Source organism: Pogonomyrmex barbatus, unplaced genomic scaffold (assembly GCF_055798465.1).
Source record: "Pogonomyrmex barbatus isolate J1 unplaced genomic scaffold, ASM5579846v1 scaffold18, whole genome shotgun sequence".
NCBI lineage: Eukaryota > Metazoa > Arthropoda > Insecta > Hymenoptera > Formicidae > Pogonomyrmex > Pogonomyrmex barbatus.
The window spans coordinates 865813-891083 of NW_028297114.1; the positions used below are offsets into that span (position 1 = coordinate 865813).

Consider the following 25271-nt stretch of genomic DNA (forward strand, 5'->3'; position numbering starts at 1 on the left):
GGAGGAAACGCGACAAAGTGTTCGTTACGGCGGCGCCATTTCTAATTTCGCCGTAGTATAATACACAATATTAATTTTGCTTGCTTTATTATGCCACGTGTTTTTACTCTGGAATATCTAACGCAGATATATATCGCGCGTATTATGTAACTAGCCGGATAGCGAAATCCTATTACTTGTTGGACTACGTCCGGGAGAGACACCCTTTCGTAATGGAGAAAAAGGTGAAAACGCTTATTGTAAAATTAAACTGTGTCAATAATGAATAATGTCAATAACACACCTACCTGTGTCGGTTAACATGATGGACGTTAAAAAAGATTTTACAAAGAGGTAGAGAGAGCTGTAAAAGATTAATTCCCCGGCGAACATTGGTTGACTTTAAAGCACCGCGTCGAAAATTAAATCACGGGTAGAGAAAAACGGAAAGAGACTTTAATATGTAAAAAAGATAAGATGCTCTGATACCTTTAAAGTCATCCAAGGATCGGCAGGTATTTTTCATTTTGTCGATTTTTATATCAACACGTTTATTCTGATTACGTTGAGGTGTGTGTATATATATTTATAGAGAGAGATCTATAATTATTGTAGATACACGTAGTATGGTCGTCGCAATTTCAATTTTTGACACGCTTGCGTTCCTCTCGTCAGGCTCGCCAGATAGAATTTCACAAAACATTCGTGCACACACTCATGTACACACATGTATACACATTCGTACACACGTGGCCGCAGAAGAATGTACAAACAAGCACGCACACGTTTACTTGTCCAACAGATTATATACAATTCAACATAGAAGGGCCAGGCTCTTTTGTTGCAATTCTCATTACTTGTATAGAGAAGCTCACAGTTTTGCCAGCATCAATTGAAGAAAAGTGGAAGTCAAATATCAGATAAAGTGTCAAAAATAATATTGACTAAAAAACAATTCAAATTCCGAAGTTGCAAAAGATTGATGTATAATTGAAATAGTTATTTTTCATATTTCTTTGAAATTTGTCTTCTACTCTTCAATTATCGACGATAATTAAAATTATAATTATTTCATTATGTAGCATAAGTAAAATGAACGAAATATATTATTCGCGAAGAATATCCAAGACGAACGAACGAGAGAAACGAGTGAATCTCGAGTGTGCTTGGCAGTGCTTGGAAGAAGGCAATTTTGCATCACGTCATGTAATGGACAATTAATGTCCGTATTTCAAAATTCGGACATTGTGTGATACACTTCGATGTCCAATAGGTATTCGAAAGAACGGGATATCTATGCTGCGGGAGATCGATGACGAACATCCCGAGGAGTCGGAATTGTGCGGCGGTTATCGCGGCGGTGATACGTAAGCGTCGATGAATATTCCGTTACAGAAGCGACTATCGATGCTTTTTAGGGCTTTTGGTGCTTCCGGTACAAGCTAATAGACTCGATGCCGCGAAATCCGGCCATGGAAGCGCCGGAGATTGGGATTGACTTTCAGATTTGATAAGCCGGTGCAGATTTTCGTGTATGGGCCTTCTTTTGAAACTGGTGAAACGCGCCGTTAGTCTGATCATCCTTTAGCCCCAAGAGCTCCAACTTCTCTCTCGTCGATTCATGCACACCGCAATGCAAGCTTTGTACAAAGGTGTGCAACTGAAGCCGTAGTGAAACGAATGAGTTCGTTCGGACGTGGCGATTTAACGGATAGTCCTTATTTGCGGAATTTTCGGTGTATGGCCTAATCATTAGAGTGTGCTTTTCCGATTGAAAAATGCATTTTAAACAACCCAAATCTCAGACAAGCGAGTATGTAATTATAATTCATAGCAGGTCATTAATGAAAATACATATCAACATTTTTTTTTATATCACATAATTAATCAATTTTCATATTTGCATTTTATAATGAAATCATTTATATTTATCATGATGTAAATAATAATAACGTTACACACACACACACACACACACACACACACACACACACACACATATATCACATCGTTATAACGATATTTCAATTTGTTAAAGAACGATCAATAATGAGTTAACGCGATAAAAATTTAACATACTCGAAACTACTTAAACATCAAATTAATTAGCCGGAAGCACAAAATCACACCAACACGTATCAGCTTGTAATTGCTCATTCCGTGTGTTTGTTCCCCACACGAACGCGAAATTGGGTCGCGAAACTCGACGTGTGGCCACGTCGTTTCTTTATTACCGTCAAAATTTTTGCGGCCGCCGCATTTCACACGTGCCCGCGGTATTTGACAGGAAACATGGAATGTATTGCAGCATGGAATGTATTGCGAGAAGTGAGAATTTAGGCAAGAGGCGCGAGGAGAAGTCGGCGCGCGCGCGCGCGCGCGCGTGATCGTTAACGGAGCGCGTGCTTAAAATACCTGCGAAACCGGAAGGACTCCGCCAATCGAACTTTTGTATGTGTGTACAGACACACCGGTGTATGTACATACGTACCGAGGTGATCCACTGCAGTTACTGCACTGCAGCTATTGTATGCATCGTACGTGATACGAGTAATAAGTTATAACTTTATCAAACCGGATGGCATGTATCGTTGTGACACCAAATGTGCGCATAAATATAAATATACCTTTCTCCTCGAGACGATTGCATAAGAGTGTTTTTGAATCACACTGGAATCTAAGGATTTTATCTTAAAAAAAGTTCAAATTATTTAGTTGTATTTTCGCAAAATTTGTTTACGAAGAAACATGTAAGTAAAAAAAAAAAAAAAATAGTATTGCTAGGTGAAAAAAATAAGAGCTCATACGTTATCTCCAAGTATGATTGCAAGAGAAAAAGATATAAAAGAGAACAATACTTTAAACAGTACAGTTAGATACCTTTTGAGTTGGGAGAAAAATCGATCTTACAAAGATTCAATTGGAGCACTCGAGGTATAATTCTCTTTTCTTTGTCCACTTCGATCTCGTTCGAGCGCCGGATGTGAAAGAAAAAAAGGAAACCTAAACTCATCTCAACCCTTTCGTAAATTCTTGAAAATCCTTTATTGCGAAATAGCCGTGACATTTTAACTAGAATGGAAAGAAAAGCGCGCGAAATAGAATTATCTAAAAGTCGCTCAAATGTAAGCTCAGATATCTTGACTCTGATCAGTGAGCTCTTGTAAAATCAAAATGAGAAGGATTAACATAAGTTTTTTTTTTCTCTCTCTACAATAAGGAAACTCATGAAACACAGCAGAGAGCGCATGTCCACACACACACATATATATATATCTCTTTGTTTTAATTAAATTCTTAATTCTCGATCGCAGAGCTACCGCAATCACGTACGTGCACATACAGATAAGAGATTCACGAGTTTGCGCTCAGGCGACACAGGCACATACGCGGACACACATATACTCACACGCGCACACGTACATATACATATATCTTTATTTCCTTGTCTGACCATTAATCGCAATCCAATCGTTTAATTATACAGTTCCGCCCTCTGTTTAATGGGCCCCGCCTAATTGGGCGCTCAAGACTTCACGATATACGCGGAGGTATTGTATTACGCACACTCTGAAAAAATATCTCGGCGCTGTACATCGGAGCATATATCTTACAAATTACGAAGGGGGCGTACACGAAGGAACGCTCGTCACATTGACTTTCCTCGCGTTTGTCGACCGACGACGACGACGACGACGACGACGACGACGACGACGACGATGACGACGACGACGACGATCAATAACGGTCAATTACGGTCGTACGTTCAATTAACCACGAGAAAGAATGACGAAATACCAGAGTAAAGGTGTAATTATTAACGCGTTTGAATGAAATTAAGGAATGAAATAATGGTTCACGTCGAATATAATAATTTCAAAGTTCGAAACATTCCATTTAAAGGAGGAAAGGTCTGCGCGCCGGGGTCGTTATTCCTTTCCTTACTTATGCCAATATACGGATTTCGCACGATCGGATTTCCCTGCGAACGTACCTCGTAATGTCGTTAACGAATTCGTCGATAACGATCCTTCGTGCTTGTTCTGTCGTCCCTCAGAGAAGAAGGAGTTTAACCTCGGGCATCTCGCAAATAAAGTCTCTCTCTTCTCGATGTCCCCTTATGTACAAGATATTTACACTCTGTCTCCGCTGCGTAAATGCAATGAAGACTTTTATATATATATATATATATATATATATATATATATATGTATATCTCTCTAAGATGTACACGCATGTACATTTGTACGGTGCACAATGTATGGCGACGCGCGAAAGGTACTCCTCGATTTCTCTTCGTTACCTCGATGACGAACTCAATGAAAAACGAATGCGACATGGCAGTTGTAAGGTTGTGCGTTTTGGCAGTAATCCTAGGACACAGATTTGTCCATAAAATTTCGTCGCATGTCACGGCAGTCTGCTTGTTAAGGGATCAATAGGAAGCGAAAATCAAATTTTCGGCCGCCAAAACGGTAAATTACATCGCACGTTTATTACGAGTTTGCGACTTACATTAACTCAAATTATATTGTAATTAATATCTCATAAATAAAATTACATTATTTCTAAATTTATTCTTCATTCATTCTTAAACGCTTCTTTTTAAAATACAGTACTGCTCAAATTGTAAATCTGAATTTCGCGATTGCAAATAAGATTGTCTTGCCGGGGATATAAAAACCGATAGCAGACGAAAGAAATGAAGCATTATTCCGAGACTGAGATATTTCAATGAAGCTCAAACTCCAATTAAGTTGGAAGAATATAGCACGATATAATTTACCGTTGTCAAGCCGCTTTCAATTTAACAGTTCTGCGTTTATTGTCTCTGATCCCGTCGCAAAATACTCTCCGATCGAACAAAACCGTAATTACGGATAATGCGTAGATGCTCGTCGCTATTGAACGATGCGCAATGTACAAGGTACGTTTTGTTAATTAGAATTAATATACATATTTTCGGAGCCCAGCAGGTCGTCAACGTACGTGGTTTATCAACGCACACGGTAATTTCGATAATTATAGTCTAAATTTATTCCGTGCCTCGTCTCCTCGAGGAAAAGTCGCTATTTACAATTTGCTTTACGCATATGAGGATGTATGTCAGGTCAGCTCTTGGAAGAAAGTCCTTTCGCATTATCGTGAAAATTCGACTTTCGTGAAATTTCCCTCGCGGATATTATTCAGTTCACACCGCGCGCGGTTAGATACGAAAAGTCGTGCAAATAGACTAGAGAGTTGTAACGATGGAAGGATAAAGAACAGATTCAGACCGCGAAGAAGAGAATCGATAGTCCCGCTTATTTTATAGTCAGCAAATTTACTCTTACCTTAGTTCTTTCCGTTTTGTGTGTGTGTGTGTGTGTGTGTGTGTGTGTGTGTGTGTGCGCGCGCGCGTGTATGTGTGCGGTATACTGCAAATAATTCAGAATAAATGTCGATACGTCGAGATTTAATAAGTCAATTCTCACCCAACACGTTGAAATATATAATATAGATAAAGTTAATTTCGAAAAAATTCAAATTCGTTCGAACAGCAACACATGCGACTGATTATTTCAATTGTTCTCTTAATAGTTAAGTTGATTCTGCATGGAGAAAGGATTTTGTCGACGTGCATTTATTTACATTATGATGAGACCGGAAAATGAAATTTATTCATTGATACTTTTCGATAGAAAATGAAATTAAATGGCGGAAAAGGACGGTAACGGAAAAAGGACGAGAGTATGTCTTTGACATAGAGAAAATCTTCACGTCGGATTTTCGTAACTGCTGTGCTTTATATAGTTGCACTTGTTTCGCGTCGCAGCTGCCAGTACGGAAAATATTTCGCGGATTTTCGCGGAATAAGTCGATCTTTCTTTCCGGCGCGGATCGTCTCCGTTCTCGAAATTTACCGTTGCACTTGGTGCGGCGTAATCGACACGATACGACACTCCAAGAAAAAGAGAGAAAGAGAATATCGTCGGTCTCGTAAAGACGCGCCATTCTACGAAAATACACTCAATGCGACGATCTTCTTTATTCCCATACCTACTTTGTGATACAAAGTATACTCCCGGGAAAATCTACATTCGCCGTTGCGAGACATAGGTACATCGATTTTTCCTCCCGCGGCACGAGCATCCTCGAAATGCGGAAACCTAGATTTTTGGACATGTTTCTTTCTATTTCATCAGCCATTCGGTCAATCGATGAGATCTCGGCTGAATATTTGCAGATTTTTTTTCAGACGCCGATATTTCTTAAATCGAAAAGATGGTATCATATGAGGATGTTCTCACATGAGAAATTTAATTTTGTAATCGTGTGACATTTTCGATTAACGCGTTTTGTATATATGAGTGAATGAGTGTACGTATATGTATTTTTTCTTCGATTTTATTTATTATAATATAATATAAATTTCTGCAATGCATATATTTTTCGTAAAATTCGAAATTGTTTTAAGTCTTTTATAAAACCTGGTTTATTAGAATTTAATTTCTGTTAAATTTCATTAATTTTTATTGCGTACTTTCATAATGTGAAATACTAAAGATAAATAAAATCTTTGAAAATTGGGCAGTGATGAACTTAATCTTTTTTTTTATAAATTTTTATATTACATTTATATAAAGTGTATGTGTGTGTATATGCCATATAAGCGAAACATAATAATAAAACGTCAAAACGAAGGAATTTGGTGTGTTACTCGATATTGGAATTTTTCGATATGTATTCTTCAAGACCATTTGGTCAGTTCTGCAGTGCCTCGACAGGATTTGCAAACTGATGCAATAGATAGATAGTGTTCAAAGACATCCGGCTCTTTCGTTATCCTCCATACGATTCACCTTTATGACTCTCTTACCAAAGGGCAACTATCCGATCGTTTTCCTCGTTGTACGGCGTCGTCGGTCACGATTCACGAGAAGTTTGTCCATTTCAGACACAAGCACTGCCACTCGGTGGTCGTTGGCGTCGGGCGAAGGTCCGTACCTCTGAAAGCTGAGCGATCACGTCGCTCGACGTGCTCACGCGACTGTCGCTCTCACCCGACGCGCCGCGGACGAAACTTACAATTCGCCATCGTTTAGGCATACCTTTCCCGAGGGAACTCATCGAGAGGACGTCGTCTCGGGGAAAGGCAGAGCGAGTCCAAGAATCGAAAGGTCGCGCACCACGAAGACGCGCACGATCGCCACGAGCCGGCGGCCATATCAGACGTAGTACTCGTTGACGTTGAGCGCGTCGGTGTCGCGTCCCTATACGCAGCTCTCCTGGGTCGAGATCAGGGGCGTGCGGACGGTGACGACTTCTCTCGCCGGGTGATGCTTGCCGCTCGTCACGGTGGCGACGGTGAAATCTTGAATCACGTTCGCCGTCGTTAGGGGAGTGGTCGTGCACGACGACGCATTGGAGACGTCCACTTTGGGCGGCCTGGCGTTGTGGTCGATGCAGGCATAGACCGTGGCTTCCTTCGTGTACGGCTTGCCGCCCACAATCACCCCGAGACCGCTCCCGTAACCCTGAAGACCACCCAGACCGCCGACTCCGCCGCCGAGACTAGCCAGTTTGGCGTCGGTCACCAGGTTCGACAGGGTGGTGGGTCTCGCTAGGCACAGTTCGGCGTACGTCACCTCCCCGGACAACTGGAAAAAGAAGATTCGGGTTTATGTTGCGCGAAAAATATTTTGGAAATGGAAGAGTGTCGCTGCAAAGAAAATTTTGACCTTTTGGCATGGCGGCGAGTGCCAAGTTGAGTAAAAATATAACCGCGAATACTCGAGTTATATAAGCATATCGACGGATATGTAATAGCAAACAGGAGGATAACGCCAATTGAATGAAGTTCATTGAATCATACGATAATCACCAGTTTCTATATGAGCCTTGAATCCGATTAGGGATTAAGCATGTGTATTGTTTCCCATCGATCGAATCTGCCGCGTATTACGCAATAAGTCCGCTCGGATGTCTAATGACACGTGGGTAACAGGAGATTAAGCCAATTTCAATACATTAACGTTGGGTTATAGATATGCATGCTGAGCCGTAATCCGCCAAAGTAAATGCAACTGCTGTACTGCAACGCGTGTAGCCGGACATTTAAATAATCCCCATGCCCCATAAGACGCTCAACTTTTGCGATAGGGCCAAAGCATTCCTAAGAAACCGGGGGAGTTTTCGCGGAGCATTTTCCCTAGTCCCGGGACTTAGATAATACGGACAGGTCTAACTTTTGGAATTTTCATTCCTGAATATTCCTGAGAGACCGCCCGGACTCTAGTTAGCTCGTATCGTGAAAACTTTTGACGGCGAGAGTTCCTTCGACTGTTTAGGACAGAAACCCTTGAGTGCCCGACGTCATTTCCTATAAATTTGGACGCGAAACAGCGCGTGGAATGTTTCCTCGCGACGAAACATAGAGGAAAAGATACGACATAGACCAAGTTCTTCGCGGGAGCGAGCTGGCTCGTAAGATTTCATTACGTTAAAAAATTAATGAAGAAAGAAATTACAAGTTCCATAAATTTTCACACAGAGTACTGGTTTTTATACCGCCGTGGTTTCGCCGCCAGACTCTCTATCTGCGCTCTCTATGGCGATCCACATTTTATCGAGATTTCGCAAACTCCAACAATTTTCTACGAGTGCTCAAGATTATGAATTCCACGTTGATAATCGCCCGTCCCGCCTATTCTAGAAACGTTTCAAATTCAACGGAAGGATTTGAACAATTGGTATTTAAAGAAAAAGCAACAATTAACTGAGGGAAAGCGGAATACAAAAATCCTTAGCGATCATCAAAGTTTCCCACTCTAGAGTTTTGTTCTTGTCGAGGTTTTACTAACCGAACTTTAGATCCCCGCGGTAATTAGCAATTAATTTGGTGTGAAATTGAGGGCGAAGCTTCAGCGGATCGTGACGAAAGTAATCCGAGAGGAGATCGGAGAGAAAATTTGAAAGGGAGTACGTAACGAGAAGAGATCGCGTTTTGATTCTGACCGTTTCTCGCGGGTTGCAATTTTTTTTTTTTTACATTTACCACGAAACAATTAACAATTGTACACAAAATGTAATTTTACTTGGGAAGATCGTTATTTGTAAGTCGTTCGTACATCTTCGATCCAAGAGTGTTCTCCAAAATCGAGGAGAGACAGTGGACAGTGCAATTTTCTAGTTTCGAACTGCTGGAAGCGTTGAAACTTTACGCAGCACCATCCGCTTCGGATGGATACTGTTATTTCAAACTACACCGCTGGAGGACTTTCTTGAAAATGTTGGCCGAGGCTTTTCGCGAAGCTCGAAGGGAAAAGGGAACGACGCGACGGTACGACAACGGCACGATTTGGCGAACTGCTACGCTTCTTCCATTTCTTTGCACTCCACTTCCTCAGTTTCCCATCTCATTGGATGAACCTATTAACTTTATTAAAACGTCCCTCGCTTGCTAGACTAACGAAATTCTCGGTGATTTAAATCATCGACTTTAATTGTTTAAAGTTCCGCTTTGCTGCAAGCGGTACATATTACATTCATTTCCCTCCCGCGAAATCAGGACATCCATTTATATGTAATGGCTATAACAACTATATGGCATGTGGTTGTACCGAGTGGAACAACAAAGTATAATCTAACATAGATTCTGGAGGGAATTGTTAGAGATTGTTAGAGAATTGGCTTTTGCATTTGGCGGCTATTCACCAAAGGGTTTCGTACAATTACAATACGCAATTCCATTATCTTACAAACTGAAAATATATTAATATTTATTACTATGGTAAAATAATGAATTTAAAAATAATGAATTTAAAATAAACTTATGGATAGAACATAAAGTTTTTCCTTCTATAAAAAATTTCATTTGATTGACGAGTGATGGATAAGAAAGGAAGTTGAGTAAATAATGAGAATAAATTAAAAAAAACAAACATATACAAATAAATGAATAAAAAATGCGCAATAGGAGGAGAATAAAACAATAATTTAAAAAATATCTTAATACATGCATTTTTATGAAATTTTAATCAAAAATTTTCCATTTTTATATTAGCCATACAGGATCTGTCAATTTGAAATTTAATCATATTTGACATCAATGTGCCATAAAAATTTTATATATGCATTTTTATGAGATTTTTATTTTCGTTCCTGTCGTATCGTAGCCATTTTGAATTTCAAAATTTGAACTTCGTATTTGATATCAACGCAATTTACAAAGATTCCCTACATATGTATTTTTATAAGATTACTATTAAATTTTTATTTTCCTGCCTATCGCATTTACTATTTTAAATCACATTTGACATCATTGATTAAAACAAATTTCTATATGTGTTTTTCAATGATTAATAATTTTTCAATAATTGTTCAATTATGAAATCTAAATAATTTATTATTTTTTATACGTATATCATCAGACATTAAGCTTTTTCCTGATATAAAGTCGGGAAAATTAATGAATCTCATTAAAGAAATGTTCATTAATACTCACCGGTAAGGTTGGATAATTGTTATAGTCATTATGTGAATAGGCGGGAAGTCCTTGTAGGTGATTATTCGTCTGAGTCGGAAGGGACGATGGTGGAAGACCGTCCGGTGTGTTTTGCGTTGCCAGCGGTGTGCCGGAAGTTGAGCCGGTTAGCTGATAATCTGAATCTTTTGTTTTAAAAAAGTACATAAAAAAATTTATAGCAAGATATTATTAAATATAGTCTTGTTGAAAAGTCCGCTTTTCAGAGGAATCTTGAAATATCAATTAGAATTTACGTAAATAAACGTGAATTCTTCAAGTAATATAACAAGATATATAGCAAAAATATCAAAAATATACTTTTGACAAATATATTACTATTAATATAATGTCCATTATCTGTTTAATTTCTAATTTCTAAATAAATTACACATGTATATTTATATGAAGTGTATATATAAATAAAACATTCTTCTTCGGAGCGTCATAAATTAATATTGAAAAATTATGCTAGTCCCAAGATAATTTATTGATTTAATCTACTTCATTAAAAATTAATTCGATGTTACAAAGCGCCTGTGCAAATTATTCATAGAATTTACTATATCATTCATTGAAAAGAAAACCGCGATGTAACGTGTTCGTTATGCTATTAAACTAGTTAAATCATTAATTCACATCGTGATGACGCATTGAACTTTATCGTAATAAACTAATAACTACAAAGCATTACTAATGTATCGATACCTGGCTTAATTCACCGAGGAGCGGTACGCTAATGCGATATGTTAATTAAATAATAATTTGTATCTAACCAGATATCGTTTTGATCGTGATTAAATAATTAACTAAGTATATCGCGATCCAGAGCAATTTTCTTCATTAAATTAACAAATGACAAATTAGCACACTGACTTTCGGTTGTAAATAGAAAATGACAAGTAATTATAAAAAAAAATAATTTACTTTGTTTTTTAGAAAAAGTTCCCGCCAATATTTTTTTTAATGATTTTTAATTTCCAATAAAAATCCAATAGAAAATGGTGCGTTTATAAAAAATTGGAATATTTTTATGTGATAAAAAAAACTGTAAAGCGTATCTTTAGGATCGTATTGTTAAATTAGGAATAATAAGGCTCGATAGCAACAATTCAAACGTTACATATCGGATTCGCATAAGCACCGCTTGCGCCGGGGCTAGGTGAACGAGTCGTCCTCGTAATCGGCCGAGTAATTTATTAACAAGTTCGGGGTTAAGTTCTATGGTTACCAGCTGTATGCTCAACCATAACCGCGTTCGCAACAGTGCTGTTGCCGCGGTATTATTGCGAGCGATGTAATGACGCGCAGCACAGCGTTGCGCGATGCTGTTAACGAATCGTGGCGTGGTTGTGTTTCGCAATAGAGTCCGCTGAATTTCTGGGCTCGAGTACACTTGGCCAAGTGTTCTCGATCGCTGTCAATCAGATATTACGCTTGAAAGCTAACGGCGGGCAATGTAGCTGATAAAATTTCCACGTTGCGTCAAACGTCAAATCCTCGAAACAGCAACGTTTAACATTGTCCTTTCTTGTTGTCCTCCTTTTTTTTTTTTTTTTTTTCGTCTAAATTCACGTTTTAACCCACTAATGCATAATAAAATATTTCGAATATCATTCATCTCCATTATATATCTCTAAAAATTTATAATTAATAAAATCAAAGAATTTAAAAGTGTTCGTGAAGCGACGCACGTACAAAGTTATTTTATTAAAGTAAAAACGGATAAAAAAAAGAGATCTAACAGAAACAAGGGAATTAAACGAATGGAAAACTCGTTTCGGTTCGGCTGATTCTCTTTAATTACTATCCAAATTGGAAGCCTGGCGTTTCTAAAGTAAATTCGCTAAAACGTATGTAAAGAAAAGTGGTATAACTAGACACCTCTTCGTTCATGTACGCGAGTAATTAAGTCTGCTATTATCTAATTTTAAAGACGGAGGATAAACGAGAGAAAACTGAAATATTATTCGCGTGCAATTTGAGCTTGATTACAGTGCCTGGTTATTATCGAACGGCACGAAATCGGAAATCTCTCTCAGCGTCGTTGTATCCTACACTTTTCAATCATTTTGTGCAATAAATTTACGTGCGATTCTTCAGCACACTGACTTTCGGTTGCAAATAGAAAATGACAAGTAATTATAAAAAAAAAAAAAGATAATTTACTTCGTTTTTTTTAGAAAAGTTCCTGCCAATATTTTTTTAATGATTTTTAATTTCCAAAAATCCAATAGAAAAAAAATGGTGCGTTTATAAAAAAATTATTGGAATATTTTTATGATATGATAAAAACTGTAAAGGGAAACGTCAGACACGAGTTCTTCAAAAACTTACGATAGAAACACGGAATTTGTTTCATACGTAGAAGTTGCCAATCGAAAAGCAGCGTGTGTGTCGATAGAAATACACACCTGCCATACCCCTCGTCCTTAGTCGTGGTAGATCCATTTGAAATTTTCAGGGCAAACATGAATCGAGCGTCAATCGACATATCGCGCAGCGATACGTGTTATGCGTTATTCGTAGCGCACAACGTAGTGTACGTTGCGTTACTGCACGCGATTTGCGCGGCCAAATAATTTCGTGCATTGTCCGAATTTTCCCAACCATGCGCGCCGCGTCGGTTGGGTATACCCGTAGAGGATACTTCCGAATTTTTTATTTACGCATTCGTGCATTTCCCGCGTAAAGTGCGCATCTGCTAACGACGCAAATGTTAAACAAATCGGCAATAAAACCGATGGGCGTGACGCGCGTTCGTTTAATGCTCGTGTAATTTTTCGTATGTATATAAAGCGTTTGATATGTCCGCCGTTTTATTGACCTTTCACGTGCAAAGACAGGTCTCGGGAAACGTACCTTTGTTGGTTGGCACAACGTCCGGATTTCTGTCGTCCGCGTCGTAAAGGTCTTCCGAGCTCGGTGCGGTGGCCTTCTTTAGAGGCAAATCGCCCGGCCTTTGAGCTCGCCTCTCACTTCTCACTTTCAGCGCGGCTAGAATGGTGACGGTGACGAGCAAAAGTGCGGTGACCACGCCGATCAAAGTTCCGAGTAGCGGAGTGAACTCGAAGGGTACCGGGGTACCTGTGAACAAAACGCGCACTGCTCTCGTGCAAGTACGTCGAGTGCAAGTTTCTTCGCGTCCACATTAAAGAAAGAAAGTGTATTTTTTTTTTTTTTTAAATATAACTTTCTTGGACCGCAGGATCGGAATAAATTTGCAATAGTGTGGTGAGTAATTAATTGTTATGTCTAATACAATTGATACAAACACAAATTTCGTATATTTGCGGGAATTGCGTGCTTTTTGTATTCGAAAAATAAATTGCGTTCATGCGAAATAATAAAGCAGCCCCGAGGAAAGTACCGATGGGACAATTTTCCGGACGGAGGGTAAACGAGGGTAAACGGGTTAAACGAGTTAAAGTCGCATTACGCGACGTAAAAAAGATTCGAGATATTTGGCCCGCGCAAGAATGGAGCCGTCTGACTATCTACCTACCATTTCTAAGATTAATGAATTCGAATCCTTTTGATATCTCTTCACGTTTAAACACCGTTCCCGGGCGACGTTTAATTTTCCACGCGGCCGTCTTCCGCCGCGTCTTTCCTTCGTACTCGCGCGCGCACACACTACTCGCTGTCGCTCTACCCGTCCGTTTTTTAATCTCTTTCCTTAGCCAGGGCCCTCCTGAGAGACATCGCTCGTAATTGCCACTCGTTTTAGTCACGAGCGACCGAGTGTTTTTACTCCGTGCTCCGATGCACAGCCAAAGTGCACGTTAATTTTTAATCAAGGCAAAAGTGCACCGGAGTACCCATGATATTTACCTGCCATCTACCTTCCATCGTCACCTCTGCTTTTCCCCTATTTCCGTTTTTAATTCTAGTTGATTTTTAGAAACACGTTTTTGTTCGACGATTTATTCCGGGCTCTCTGGTAAAATCTCGTAAAATCCGATTTTTATACAATCTATAATTCGTATTATATTTAAAAAAAAAGTATTACTTATACTCTTACGCATATTTTGATATTTATGTGTATTTTAATTTACATTATATACATATGTATATTTGGATTTTCCTTTAAATATTTTTTTTTTATATTATGCCGCACGTGGAAATAAATAAATGGAAATTATTTCGAATTTGACGCGAGTTGTAGGAAATCTTATGCACTAAAAAATTGTAAAATCAGACTTTTATATTTCTTTTATTTTAATTCTAATAAGAAAACGAAATTTTTCAAAGACCTTAATTCAAATATCGTTAAACGCTTATAAAATTTTATAAAATAATATAAAGAGTAAAATCAATTTATATGCAGGAAGAGTAGTTGACCATTTCGGTTGCAGAAATATTCGATTCTCTCTCACTCTTTCTCCAATAATAGACAAATGCTGTTAAACTACAGAATGATAAACAGAAGCGACATTTATTGTTAATATTTTTTTAATTATTGCTTTTTTTGAAAATTTATTTAATTTTGAAACTCAATTGATTTAAATTGTTAGTTTTATTTGTCGTTATTTCATCGATTGTTATTTGACTTTCCGTGGGGGAAATGTCATACGTTGCAAAATCATGCTCAACTAGTCGCGAAACAAATATCGCGTTACTGTTAAATACCGATGATATTGCCACGTAGCGAATTACGAATTACGTTTTTTACGTCCTGCAGATATCGAAACCTTGTTTATTTTTTTATAACGCGAAAGAACTTTTAATATACACACTCCCGCCAATAATATTTATCGAACCGCGCGATACGATACGATACAGTTGTAAGCCGGAAATTTCCGCAACGCGGAAGTTTGCGTATGCGGTAAATGGAATTAAGCTCGCCGCGTCGCGAGTATTTGATCGTATCGCGGAAATAGAGCGCTCTCTCCTCGTTTTTTTTTTTTTTTTTCCGGAACGATCAAATTAAAAACTATGGTAGAGATCTCACGGGCTATGGGTTGGCTATGGTTGGCTCTTCGCGGTATATTTACATTGTAGAATTTCGCGCATGGCCGATATCGCACTGGCGCGATGCATGCGAGTTTGTACACCACACACATATAATTTGTATTTCTCACCGCGGTGTGAATATCCCAAGCATCGAGAGCATCGGACGGGGTGCATCGAGATTTCAGAAGCACCGCACTCTTGTCTCGCTCCAGTTAGCACAGCCAGGGGTGCGAGGTCGGTCGTTAACGGGGGCTTGGAGGGGGCTTGGATCTTTCCCGCGCTTTTCGCGGGAACTCACCCCCGTACGAGGCGAGACGACGGCGACGATGGCACAGGCGACCATCAAGGTAGGCGGTTGATCCCGGAATTTTATTAAAGTTTCACACTCGTCGGGCTCTCTCGCGGCGGCGGGAGGATCGATTTTCGAAGCGATACTACTCCACCCGCATACGTACACTGGTTTATATACTCGGTGTATATAGACTAGGGGGTAGCGCGCGCGACGGGTGCACTCGCCTGAATCGCACCGTGGAAACTGACCGAGAGAGCAATTTCACTTGTAAATTCGTCCCGGGTCGATATATATATATATATACACACGTGCGCGCGCGCGCGCGCATGCATGCACATACGTAAAACACACACGCGTACACATGTACGTACATACCCGCGTCGAGGAAGGTCCGTTCTAGGAAGGTAGTAGATTCTGAATCTCTCCACGTCGGTCGAGATCCTACCAGCCAGAAATCTACAGGATGAATGCAGCGGACGGGAAAGGGGAGGGGGCGGGGTGGACGGGAGGGATAGATTCGACGAGATCCATCCTCTCTCGGGCGTCTGGACCAGGATCAACCGCGTGGGATTCGTCCGGGGATAGTGCCAACCAGCGCGCGGTTCGCCTTCCTTACGTAAGTGGACGTATCTACCCCCGTTTACGAAATCCCTTTGTCTCTGTAGCGGAATATACATCCAGCGCGCTCGGTGGCGCACCGAATGCAAGATTCGAGACCTTCGCCGAGAGTTGGTTCGCGAGTGAATTTTCGGAGCGCGAGAGGATGCGATTTAAGGTGATTTGGTGTCCGTGTGCGCGATCGACCCCTGTTAAAGTTATATTAATTTTCCGACGGTTTTACGGCGGAGTAATCGCGCGGGTTCCATCAGCGTGTTACAGGGATACGCGCTCGTCGGGACGTTTCGTCGGAGCGATTATTATCGCTTACGGGAGAACGGAAAGTTTCGCGTTACTCTCATAGATCTTTCCCACTCTCGTAATTACAGGTGGACGGCGAGATTAATTCTCGTAATTACTCATAATATACCTGTCTCTGACTACTTGCATCTTGCAAATATTACCTCATCTCTCCGGCAAGACGGAATTTCTCTCTGTCCTTTACCAGGGTAGTACTCTGGGGAGGAAGAGGAGGGGAGGCTCTTCTTGTCACCCTGTCTCGAGCCGAGGAAAATAAGCCGGCACCGGCTTTAAACGAGCCACCGTTTCGACCGTTTCGATGTTAGCACGGGTACAGGCCCAAGTAAATCTGACCGTAGCGTTTTACGCACCGCCAGAACCGCCGCCAATTTTTGGCCGAAACCGTTTCGTGTAAGTGGATTGGAAAACGTCGGAATAGATTACCACTCGCGGCGGGCGGACGACCGTTCCATAGAACAATCCACACACACACACACACACACACACACACACACACACACACACACACATACCGGCGCACACGTGACGTAGACATAACTTGCATAATATCCACCTAGGTGATCGTGCGTGCGCGTGTGCGTGCGTGCGTGCGTGCGTGCGTGTGTGTGTGTGTGTGTGTGTGGGGGGGGGTGAGTGTGTGGGTGTGTGCGTGCGTGCGTGCGCGCGCGCCGCCGATTGAATTTCTCGACCCAGATGCTCAATTTTCGCGGTGAAACCTTTCGTATGGTCCAAGTGCTCTTTAGCTACGTTTGGACGGTATATCGAATTCGACTCCGGGATTCGGATCGAATGAGCGGATTAAAATGTTACACGGACAATCTGTTCGATTTAATTCGCTAATTCGATTATTCCCGGAGTCCTCCGGTTACTCTCATAAATTATGGAGTAATGCTGCATCGATAATTCGTCCGTGCGCTACTATCAAATTACTTATTTCGGTAATGCAGCTGCGGCGATCGATAGTGTTAGGCCCGAGGTGACTAGCTGTCCGATCCGACATTGTCAATCATCATTAATCTTGATCGGGGTAACGTTCCATTTTGGATCAAAGCCACATCATCGTGACCCGTAAAATTTCTTGATGGTCGTCTTAATACGAATTTTACGAGCTAATCCTTTTTAAAATATTACGTAATGTTAATTAGCTCGGGATTTAAAGTGACACTAATCGTAAAAGAAATATTTTGCCAAAATAATTTTCGGAACTCTATACGTATTCCGACGAAAAGGAATATTTCTGGCACAACTTACCAGTCTGCTTCTCGGCAACTTTGAGCGTGAAACCTTCGAGCAATGCGGGATCGCTTCTTCCCCTGGCGTTTACCGCGTACAGGATCATATTCAGTACTCTGCCCGGCTCCAAGCCCTGCACGGTGAAAGCCGCATTCTCTCTGGACGTGACGTTAGCCTGCAGGATCCCCGTGTGCTGATCGAACACTTCAAGGAGGAAGTGTTGCGGCTGACCACCGTCAAAACCAGCGGTGCATTCCACTGAGAGTGATTCGGTGGTCTGGTTGGTCAGCGTACAGTTGTACGGAGCTTCCGGTTTGCCTGCACGGGCCATTAACATTGTTTACAATTCCCCTTCCCTCTCTCTAGCTCAATGAAAATTATTTGCGAGATACTGATTTAGTGTAACAGACAACGCTGTTCCGGCGCGGCGCGTTACGAAACGCTCGGCATGCAGATTCGCGGAACGCTTTCCGGAACTTTTCCCGGAAATCCTTAGCGACTCGGAGAGGAGGAGTCGGAGTAGCATTACCGGTATATGTCGCGTGCGTACATACCCGCAGGAATGATGTGAAATATGCAGGCATTCTTCTGCTGGCCGGCCGTGTTGCTCGCCCAGCAGAGCACGGTGCCGTAGTCCATTTCCGAGACCGGCCGGTATGTGAGGACGCTCTCGGAATGTCTCGTCTCGTTCTTGTAACGCGCATGCGGCACGTCGACCATCTCCTCGGTATTGTTAAAGGTCCAGCGGAAGCTCTCCGGCGGCGGATACGCCTCGACCCTGCATTTCACCCGAGCGTCCTCGTGCCTCGCCACCCCGTAGATTCGCTTCTGATCCGGCACACAGATCGGCTTGTCTGGAAAAAGAACGGGCGAGCGACTTTATCGAATCAACCTCAGCTCCAGGTGGATGATTTCCTATCAAAACAAAACTTTGAGAGACTATAAATGTATCCAGCGTAAACTTACTTCAGTTTTATTTATTCTTCTAGTTTCACTTGTTTACATGAGTATCGAGATAATCCTACGTCTTTTTTATTTTGTTAAACAATATTCTAATATCCTAATATCAAATTTAAAACATTTTTAATAACAATTTAAAATTAAAAATTTTAAATTTAAAATTTATTAAAAGGAGATATATTTTTAAAAATCAAATATGATAAGACGTCATCGATTAGTTTTGTTTGATAATTAGTAATAATGAAGGATAGCTCAGCTTGATGTCATAATCAATATTATTGATTTATTATTATATTGACTATAAAACCTTTTCTTGTAAAAAATATATTTTAGAACAAAAATTGCGAAAAGTTTAGCGAAAGGTTTCTTTTGTATGTATAAATTAATGTGCAGAACTTGTTTTAGTCAATCTATTATTAAAGTTTAAATCAACTTAAAAACCAATCTTTTTAGATAATAAAAAACCAATCTTGAAATCAATCTTCAGAATAAATCTTCAAAATTAATTTTAATTATTACAACAGTAATTTTTAAATGTAATTTTAAATCAATTAAAAAAAATATCCAAAGATAAGTTTAGTTTTAATCCGAATTTTGAAAGAAAATTGAAATCTAATTCTTCAATTTCTTTGATTTAATTAATCTTATCATTTTCAACTTTAAATTACATAAAATGGACTAAAAAAGACGACTGATAGAACTTAAATTAAATTAAAAAGCTTTGCAAATTAAACAAGCTCTAATTTCATCATTCCATAATTTCGATATTCCTATTTCTATCTTCCAAAAATATAAGAGATCTAAAATAAGTCCAAAAATTATTTCGTAATTCGAAAAAAAGTATCTTCAAAAAAGTATCCAATTATCTAAATTAAAATCCCTATTAAATTTGATATTAAATTTCCTAATTATCAAATGATAAATAAAATCAATCCGTGGTATATAATATTAAAAAAATTCTTTTTTTTTTAATTAATTCATTTTTTTTCGAATATGTTATTTTTTTTATTATATTGACGGATAAATTAAATAGTTTGGTTTGCAATAATTTTGGTCGATTTTATATTTCAACTTTGTAGTTTTAATCAATATTCGAAATCCGAGAAACTAAATATATGGCCAACGAATAATCTCGGAGATATAAAAATTTTCTACTGATAAATCAAAACAGTCGGCTCTTACAGTGTATACAATGGACAGAGAGAACCGCAGCATACGATATGGAGATCGAGAACCGAGGAGTTACGCGCATTTATTAAAAATGCGAGGGATGAGGCACGAAGCGGGATGACCACCACCCGGCTTTTCGAGGGAAGATCGATGGGCATTATTCGCTCGCTCGCTTGAATAGTTTCCCCATTTTTCGCGGCGGAGTGAGTAAACGAAGGTCGAACGGGAGGTATGAGGGAATCCGAGTTTGCCGGTTCGGAATAATTTGTTGGTTCGCTGCGGATCGTGCTATTTTTCTTCCGCTACCCCCCTCGCCCATCGTTCAACCCCCTACCCCCCCTTTCAACGTGTTTTTAATGAATAATCATGCCGACATCTTGATATTTGACGTTTATTCACGAATAATATCTCCGAAGCCTCGTAAGCCCAATGACCAATTACGAGGCTAGACTTTCGCGATTCCTCCCCAAAGGCCACCTTGAAGGCGCTTAATAATATCCCTATTTAAATGTCACTCATCGGTTACGTTGCCCTGTCGTTTACATCGTATTACGTTGAAATATTTGCGACGTTGAGCACCGCTTTGACGGGGAAAATAATTACGGGGATTTCGGGCGGAGAGCGGAGTAATCGAGGCTGACTTTATAAAGAGCGAGCGAAGAGGCAGAAATGTTATTTTCGGCAAAGGAGGTCGAGCAAAGGTGTCGAGAAAAGATTTAGAGTCGCTCGAAACGAGATTCCCTTTTTCGTATAAATGACGCAACGGAATTGCATCGGCATTGCATTTTTATCTGCGTTTTTGTAGTACGACGGGTATTTTATATACGATCAATGACGGCACACACGGGATACTCACACATGATCTTAAGCTCCACGACATTGCTGTAGCCGTCGCCTTCGACATTGCTGGCGACGCAGGTGTAATTTCCGGCCTGGGACCGATTCACCTCTCTGAGAGCCAAACCATATTGCTGGACTATGATGCCGTTCTTCGCGTTATTCGTAATCACGTTGCCCTGGAACAACGGTGCATCCGCGATTAGATCGAAGTGCACAATCGCCATCTCTCGTCTCCTATTGTATCTTATTGTTTTCAATATACATGATAATGTCATCACTGGTCGCCATCAAAAGTTTGGGATATTTATAGCCTTATTCGTAGGTGCACATACGAATATGTATACATACCGGGACTGAAACGGGGTGATTTAATTAATCGATGCTGAAATTTATCGGAACAAAGAGACGGAATGTGATTACAATTAGTTTTCACAGGACACACAGAATGATTTATATAACCTTTGTCGAAGTAAAATTTACATTCAAGGTGAAAATAGTCCCGGCGATAGATGGGTTTTACTCGGGACAACGGGGATGGGATTCTACTTAATTAAATGGGGTTTTATTAATATCGAGTTAATTAACTGTTACGCCAACGACGACGTTGGTAAAGCTGGACATTTCGCGTATTTACAAAGCATTTATGGACACCGTACCATAATATAACATACTATGTTAAACAATACATAATGACATCAGCGTGGAGGTAGAAAGGATGCGAAACGTGAATAGACATTGTCGGCGAAAAGCGGGCAGAAGCGACGCGTAATGAGATCTGCGAATAACGTCGACGTAAAAACGACGTCAGCGAAGCGAAGGAATATTATACCGGTATACCGTTTAGTATACTTGGTTATAGTATACCTTCGGAGTTTTTGAGTAACATTGAAGATCAAGTCTTTATAAAAGTAAAGAAAAACTGCAGTATGTGTACATTTAAGCTAAAAATTTATTAAAATAAAATTATTATGTGTGTATTCTATTCAGGAAAAAAAATCATAATTATAACTTTTAGTAAACTTTAGTAATATAATAATAGTAAAACGCTAAATGCTAAAATAGCTTACAGACACCTACAAACAAATGGAAATTTAATTAAGACAGAGAATAAAATATTTTAGATATATTTAATATTGTATTGTAAGAATATTCTTTTATGTTGTAATTATTGCCATGTTTGCGTAATGGTGAATGTTACGGCTCGCGAGTTGAGTAATATTTAGAAAAGTAGGGAAAGGTTTTAGGTATGCAGAAAGTTTGTTTCCTATTTGTCGATTTGGCTGCAATAGCCATTATTCGGAGCCAACAGTTTTAGGAACTATTCAAACGTAAATATATCACTCGGAAGAATCCAGAGGTCATTGTTCAAACCTGAGTTTTTTCCCAATTCGAGTAATGCAGTTTTATTCGATGATTTTATCCCGCACAAAGTTGCGGTATCGGCTTTTCCATATTGCCATGCTTAAAATTGTTAATGGCATGTACAGTTATTTACAACAGAAAGCTCTCTCGTGTTTCTTACTTTGCATTTTATATTTGTCTTTCACTATCACTCAATATTCTTCACTTACATTATGTTTCCACACGACTTTGTAGGCATCCGGATTCGCGTGAACTTTGCATTCAAAGTATACATCATCACCTTCCTCGATGTCATCGGGGTTCATGTTTGAACCGAGCTGCAGGCGCAAAATTGGAACAACTGTAAGAAAAAGATGCGATCGTTTCATAAATTTTATTCAAATCGGCGTTTTGAGACAAATTTTCAAAATAAACAACTAGCATCAATTACACTAATCTATAAAAAAAATTTTTTTCTAATGGGATTAAATGTTTCGTAGATTTTTGGATGCCAAAAGCGAAATCTGATTTTAAAATATAAGCCTTAATGTGCTTTCTAATTTGTTATTTTTTAAATCCTAATGTGATATAAAAATTTGATGGTTAGATTTGTGTTTTTGTTTTTAATATTCAAAACACGGAAAATTCAGTTAATAAAAAAAATTATTAGAAACTAGCATTAGTAAAAAAAGTTTTAGTTTCTTCTATATTGCATTGGGTGCACAATTTTAGAGATTATTGAAACAATTTGTTAATTGTTTAAGGATCCGTTACTTACGGAAAAAAAAATCTATATTACATACGTAATCAACATCTTTTCTCATTTTAATTGAATAAAACATGCAAGAATCAGGCAAGTTCGGTTTTTCCAAAAAAATTACAGCAAGAATGCATTCGGTAAAAAAAAAAAAAAAATGATAAAATAAAGGTCCTTTGCAAATGTTAAAATTAGACTCATCTAATTCAATTACTTTCTTCGTCGTCATTACTAGAGCGTGACAAAGGTATCTTTATTCAATGCTTTATTCAATGCTCCAATTCGCGAAATTGAATTCCTGGGCGAGTTATAACGTAATATAACCATCTTTTATGGAGATCCAACACTCATTCATCGGAACAGCGAAACAGTGGACTTGTCCCGCGTTGAGCTTTCAAATTTGCGAGCGTCGAGATGCCGCGGCAGGCAAATAAATCGGGTCGCGCTGGTCAGCCGCCGCCGTGCCGTGCCGGACGTTCCATTTTGGCCCCGTCGTTGACGTCTCGTTATTGTGATTACATTCGCGTTTGCGCGAACGTAATCTATATCGACGGCCTTGTTTCGGCATGCCAGGCTTTTAACCCGTTTACCCGTGCTCGATATACATACGGATGGCGTATTGCCGGGCACACGGTCGCCCGGCCGTACCGTTATGTACACGCGTGCACGCGTGTGACGTATGCCGTGCACGCGGATTTTCCCATGTGTCGATTCCATGAAGAGTCGACACGCGCGCGCACGCGATGCTCGCTTATGAGTTTACGGATCCGATGAATCACTGCCAATTTGTTTTTACATGTGATGATGCGCGCGTTTAACATACGACAAACGGATTTAAATCTTCGAAATATTTGCGTATTCCTCGCGGCCACTCTCTCAAATGTATTATGTCTCACGCAAAAAGATTGCGGAAAAATGTTCGCAGCGAGGCCGATAAAACGAAATTTCTCGGATATAAAGGAATATTTGTACTATAATTTTATTCCAGATAGACTTGATATTTTTACTTTCGCAGTACTTTCGTATAAAAATAAAAGACGAGCGCTACATATACATATACTTATATATCTATTTCTATCGTTTGTTATACGCTGAGACTATGTCTCTTTATTCATTTTTCATCGCGCGGTAAGCGTAAAAAGGAGAAATAGTCAGTTGTGCATTATTATCCTTTAATATGGATCGAGCACTGTTCGCTCGCATAATATCGATGATGGTGTGTTAATGAATAATGATATCAGTGATAATAATGCTGGTTCTGCAGAGCATATCGTGTTGCCATTACTAGTATGTAAACTCCGTGGTCTACCTCAGCCATCGGTTTGTGATCCGATATTATCCTCCATCCAATTTTTTTATTATGCTGCGTACACCGATATCATATACGCAGTAGATCATAATTATTTCGATTATGCATACGATAGCATGCACATGTTCTCGGAATAATATCCAACAAAACAAATTACATTATTATTACGTGTTATATATATATATATATATTTAAGACAAAATATATCGTTTCGATAATTTATACCATCGCCGAATATAATTTTTCTATCGAGCGAATCAAATTCTAAGGATAACGCAAAAAAATCTTTAGTTCTCAGTGAACGTTTTTTTGCAACCTTCTTATTATAGTGTATGTCAATGAGAGAGAAAGTCTACTTACAAAAAACGTTCAGTTTCCACGTATCCTCTGCTATACCAAGGTGGATTTTGGAATTTTCAGCTCTGCATGTGATAACTTTTTCGTGATGTGATAGAGTGGGCTGAAACGTCAAGATGGAACTCGTCATATTCCCATCCTGCGACACCTGCAACAATCGAATAGCAATATTCGTTTTATTGACTGTTTTATCATTGATTAAAGAATAAAATATTTTGTGCTTGTATACCGCCATATTAAAAAAAAAATATGTATATGTAATAATTTAACTTTATTCCGATTTTACAAAGTTAAAAATATTTAAACTTTAACGTTTATTTTCTCAAAATTATTTAATTGTTAACAGATTTTTTTATTCAATATAATATTTTCAGTTTCATTTCAAATTGAAATCATATTAAGATAAATTCAACGTATTATGTTAAAGCTATTTTTTTTAGAGATTTTAATAATCTGGAAAATTATTTGAATTATCTTTATATTAAATTTATGAAAAATTAGTCTCCTATCGATACGGAAGTCATAATTATACATTATATATTTTAATGGACCTTATGTAGTATTCGTTAATTGCTTTCCCGATATTTTTTGCTATAACATGCCTATTAAAGTACGCAAATATGAGTAATTAAATCATGTATACTGTAATATTGGC

General features: G+C 39.1%; 1 protein-coding gene across 7 annotated transcripts in view; it reads right to left on the reverse strand.

The window, feature by feature from the left end:
* Positions 1-497: 497 nt before the first annotated feature.
* LOC105428781 (synaptogenesis protein syg-1) overlaps positions 498-25271 on the reverse strand; it is a 284146-nt gene continuing 259372 nt past the window's right edge. For 6 of the 7 annotated variants that reach the window (XM_089075108.1, XM_089075105.1, XM_089075106.1 and 3 more), the window contains 8 exons: positions 24620-24764; positions 22424-22554; positions 20869-21028; positions 18437-18736; positions 17901-18200; positions 13346-13588; positions 10466-10629; positions 498-7619 (listed from right to left, as the gene is read on the reverse strand). In XM_089075108.1, the coding sequence (XP_088931234.1) occupies positions 7233-7619; positions 10466-10629; positions 13346-13588; positions 17901-18200; positions 18437-18736; positions 20869-21028; positions 22424-22554; positions 24620-24764 (1830 nt within the window). In that variant the 3' untranslated portion in view covers positions 498-7232. The remainder of the gene's footprint in view (positions 7620-10465; positions 10630-13345; positions 13589-17900; positions 18201-18436; positions 18737-20868; positions 21029-22423; positions 22555-24619; positions 24765-25271) is intronic. The other variant, XM_089075104.1, reaches the window with a different exon arrangement.